This window comes from Carassius gibelio, chromosome B19, assembly GCF_023724105.1.
Source record: "Carassius gibelio isolate Cgi1373 ecotype wild population from Czech Republic chromosome B19, carGib1.2-hapl.c, whole genome shotgun sequence".
In the NCBI taxonomy this organism is placed as follows: Eukaryota; Metazoa; Chordata; class Actinopteri; order Cypriniformes; family Cyprinidae; genus Carassius; species Carassius gibelio.
This window is the reverse complement of record NC_068414.1, coordinates 33,815,516-33,820,186: the sequence shown is the minus strand read 5'-3', so window position 1 is coordinate 33,820,186 and position 4,671 is coordinate 33,815,516. Positions and strand designations below refer to the sequence as shown.

Genomic DNA, 4,671 nt, shown 5'->3' with positions numbered 1-4,671 from the left:
GGATAGAGCTGACGGCCAAATTCCCTCCGTCACTTGCATCTCTCAAGGTTACCACTGCAGCACCGCCAAACGCTTAACTGTACTCTAAGAACCGTAATGCAACTGCTATATTTGGCAAACCATACAGGGATCACTCCATAAAAAGAGGCTGTTGCTGGATTCTCTTTGATCACATGCTTTTTCTCAAGAGCTCCTTGTGAACACAATGCGGATAAAATTCAATCATGTGTAACAAAGGCGTCAGTCAAGGATTTAATTGAGATGAAAGCATGCTTTGAATCCTGCGGAAGAGCCATTGCATTAGCGTTTGGTATCTCAGAAATGGTTTTTGGGATGCGCTGACACATTGTATGCTGCATGCACCACAAACCTTGCGTCACCAAACTGACGTCATTGCGCGCTTACTTAACCGAGTTGCATGCATCGCTCTGAATCAGCACGTTTCGAGCTTCAGCAGAGGATGGTTCTTGGTGCGTGACTGAAACAAACAGGACCACAAACACGTAGTTACTTCTTAGTTCTTTATTATGAAGTGAGAAAATGCCCGGTGTCATTTGTGCTTTACATTGTTCAAATGCTGGGGGAAAAAACCCAGGGAACAGAAGTCCAGAAATAAGTTCATTTGATTCTTTACAGCTTGTAGAAATATTCAATTCCAAAGGATTATTTACAAGGCATCTTGCATTAAACAGATAGTTCTCCATGTCCGTAAATACAAAAACAGAGGTTCGACTAATACAAGGCCTGTCTACCTGAATTGCTAAGGTTTGTGCTACTATTTTTGTTGTTTTTTTCTTCTTCAAAAAAAGTCAGAAATGTTCTCAAAGAAGTGCTTTTCAAAGACCAATCTGCTATGTCCAGCTGTCCATGTTGCAGTAGGATCTCCTACAACAGCATTTCCAGGTTTAGTGCTGTTCACATCCACAGATTTGGAGCAAATGATCCGGATCACGCGCAAAGCTGTCCGTTCAGCAGCACAGGCGCCTAAGATCTAAAACTACGTTATTTAATAAGAGGCAGGCAGTGCATAACCACTTACAAAAGGACCCTATATCCCTTCCCCTCCCCGTCCCGTGGAAGTATCCGCTAATACTACTCTGGCATTTCCCTGATATTTAACTTCTGAACGACTACTGATAGTATTGGATAAAATCGTGGTTAAAAATGCTATAGTTATTACTCGTTTTAGCTTTTAAAAATACCATGCATTATTGCTCTATTCTTCATCATGACTCCCGAGAAATATTGCCGACGGATGCTATCTAGGTTTGGCAAAAAATCAAAGCTTCGTAAAATTGGCATAGATTCCATTAGTAGTAGTGTATTTTTTTTTTCCTTTCTTTTTCTTCTTTTTTTGCCTTTTTTTTTTTTTTTTTTTGCATGCAACAAATTTATAAAGTGGCAACCAAAAATAAGATATTCAGAAAGTGGCAAATGCTTTGGCATATTGATGACGAAGGCTTGGCAACTGAACGACAAATTAAAGTGCAAATTAACCGTTCGTAGAAAATAAATATATAAATACATAAATAAATAAGTTAATGAATAAATAGTTTTACCTCAATGCTGAACACTTTTGTGGCCACTGGCAGCAGTACAATATTATCCAATACTTAGAAAAGGTTTGACCTTTCGAGAGAAACAAAGACATTTTCAATGTCCTCTGAGTTTTGGCAAAAACAAGTGAAATTTCAGCTCTGAATACGTGAACAGCGGGAGAAAGAGTACACTAAGAAAAGAAAAAGTTAAGGTACATGCGATTAATCCTCCGAGACGTTGTCGTTGTTCTTGTTGTTGTGCTGTCATCCATTCACACTTCCATTGGGCTCAAAGGAGCAAACGCTCCCTTGAAGCAGGCCGACTCATAGTGCTTGTTCAGGTAGGACTTTAGAGCAAAGGTCTTGTTGCATCTCTTGCACTTGTAGTGCTTAAAGGCAGAGTGTGTCTGCATATGGGCACGCAGGTTTGAGCGGTCGGCGAATGCCTTCCCACAGTGTGCGCATCCAAAGGGCTTCTCGCCCGTGTGAGAGCGCATGTGTCCCTGTAAAAGCCAAGGCCTGCTGAAGGCCTTCCCACATATGTCACACTTGTGCTTGAGGTCGTGGGTCAACAAATGCATGGCCATGGCTGGCATAGAGACGTAAACCTTCCCGCAGGTGGGACACTTCTTGGCCATTTTGCTGTCCATGCTGCGGTGCGTCTGCTTGTGTCTGCTCAAGTTGGAAGACGTGGCGTATGTCTTTCCGCACTCATTGCACGTGTGCCGCTGATGGCTTCTGGGGCTGCTGATGGCTTTTCTCCTCGACCTCCCATCTGTGATGAAGAAGGCATCCACTGTGTAGCCCTCACTGACCGCGTTGTCTCCATTGATGTAGCCTGAAGAGATCTCCGACTGCGGGCTGTCAGGCTGGTCTGAATCTGGAGCTCCATAGTCGCTGTAGATGGGTTCGGGTGAGGGCACTTTGATGCCATTGTCACTCTCACCATCATACGGTGCCGGGGTCATGTAGTCGGTGATGTAGCCTGTGAGGGGGAAGGCGATGCAACAGTTCCTGTTACTTCAGCTCATTTAGGTGAACCCAGACGCAATGACTTTTTCTACATTAACCCTCACACGTGTGCAAAAAGAAAAAAAAAATCAATAGCGCTCCATTTCAATTAGAGTGGCAACCCATTTAAACACAAGGGCGAGGAGAATGATATCGCTTCGGTTATAATTGCATTTGCAGTCCTGATAGAAATTGTGCAGAATTAGGTCGATGTATACCGAGTACACAAAAGATATACCCCCAGATGCATGCATGAATATTCCATAAACGTCTGCTTACGCAAGTGTATGCAAAGCACAGGTTATGTAGAGCGTGAATAATAACGTGAAACATGATCAAGCATTCCCTCAATAGACTGCGTGCGTTGATAATTCACGTTTTGATAACTCTTGGTGTAAATGTGAAGTACTTGTTGCTAGCGCTGCGTTTTGTAAAACAAAATGCGCCTGAAAGCAAATCGAATGCGTGCTTGAAAGAGCGCAACACCTGAAATGTGCCGACTCGACAAAAACTGATGCACCTCACGGTGTTGCATACAATGTGACCGTGGGTCAACTACACGAGGTTGCGATTATAAACTATCAAACGTCAACATACATGCACTTGCCCTTGCATAAACACGATCTGGATGTCAAATAAATGTGATTACCTTTCTCGTGAAAGCGCAGTCTGAGGTCTGCCCTGGATCTGCCATAAGAGCTCTCCAAATCAGCGGATGAGAAATCATCAAGCTTAACCTTTTTGACCAGGAAAGACCTTGGCATGTTTTACGGTGAAGGGAAAAACAGTCGTCCGCCGGTCGAATTGTTCGCTTTCCTCATGCAACGCTGAGACAAAATGCGTTTTTTAGTATCGTTCGTTCCTCTTCGGTAATGCCGAGTTTCGGATGCCAGTGTAGGGTTACGGCAGACCCTCGAGCCCCTGAATGCGCTTGTGTTGATGCAGCGCGATGCTCTCGGCAGAAATGCAACTTCAGCACTGGACAACTCCCGTTCGGCGGCGCGCGTTCAGCACTGGACAGCTCCGCTCCGCTTGGCTCTCTCTTTCTTTTTTTCCGCTCTCTTTAGTTCCGCTGGGACTCTTCACGACGATCGTATCTTCCAGGTTAGTGCTTCAAGTTTAAACTAGCTAGTCTACTAGTTTCCGAGATGCTTTTCTACCCCTAAAGACACAGAAAGGATAGTGAAACAGCTGAGTCTGCGTCAGCCTGTTCGTTCTCCTCTCTCCTGCTTTATCTCCCAGCTGTTCCGTCTGAAGGCGTCGGGCTTTCTGAAGTCTGTTGATCAGCTGTTGGGATTTATATGGCTGCGATCAGGTGGGAAATGAAGATGGAAGTACTTAATTTAATCCATAAAAAATCTCCCGGGACCAACATTGAACTGGATGGCTTAATGACGCTGTGAGACGTGCACGCCTTCGCCAGATTTTTCTCGAAGCCTGAAATGAGACAGAGGGGTTTATTTGCATCATACATCCGTTCGGTTTTCATAGTTTCAGTTTTTATAAACTGATGCAGTTTTATGTGACCATTTCAGTTGAACCCCCTTTATTGATAACAAATAATAGGCTTAAATAATTTAGGATATTAAAATAAATAAATACAAAAATCATCTTGCATGCAAATATTCGTAATCAATTCATCACTGTGTTCGGAAGATTTAGTTGTTTTGCATTTCATTTGCAACATTGCTACGTTACACAACCTGACCTCCCGCACTGCGTTTTCGCGCGCTGCTTCTGCCGCGAAACATTAAATCAACTACTGACTGTGGCCTCAGGCTTTCAGGTCATTCTTTTACATCACGGTCTATAAACCAATGGCTTTCTTTTCATGCAAATCACACGAATTGGGTACCAGAAGGTCCGTTTCCTCAATGATTCCAGTAGGAGCCATATGTCCGCAATTAACGCGGATCCTGGAGCTGTAGTACACATTGTTGTCTGACACCGTGTTCTCATTGTTCACTCCTTCAATGGGACGAATAAGGACGTCCCGCAGTAGCATTGTCGTTTCACAAACATTCAGACCCGGAGAGAAAGCGTTATAGTGATAGATGCTGCTTTGCTCTCGTGTCTTTGGAGACTAGAGGGTCATTATACATTGTTCATTTTTTCATTTAGG

At 43.7% G+C, this 4,671-nt stretch overlaps 1 protein-coding gene across 1 annotated transcript; it reads right to left on the bottom strand.

Moving 5' to 3' along the window:
- Positions 1-507: 507 nt before the first annotated feature.
- LOC127979147 (transcriptional repressor scratch 1-like) lies at positions 508-3,930 on the bottom strand. The gene is made up of 2 exons (XM_052584358.1): positions 3,199-3,930; positions 508-2,523 (listed from the first exon to the last, which is right to left on the bottom strand). Exons 1-2 carry the CDS (start codon positions 3,311-3,313, stop codon positions 1,811-1,813), a joined length of 828 nt encoding a protein of 275 aa, XP_052440318.1. The 5' UTR covers positions 3,314-3,930; the 3' UTR covers positions 508-1,810.
- Positions 3,931-4,671: the final 741 nt, after the last annotated feature.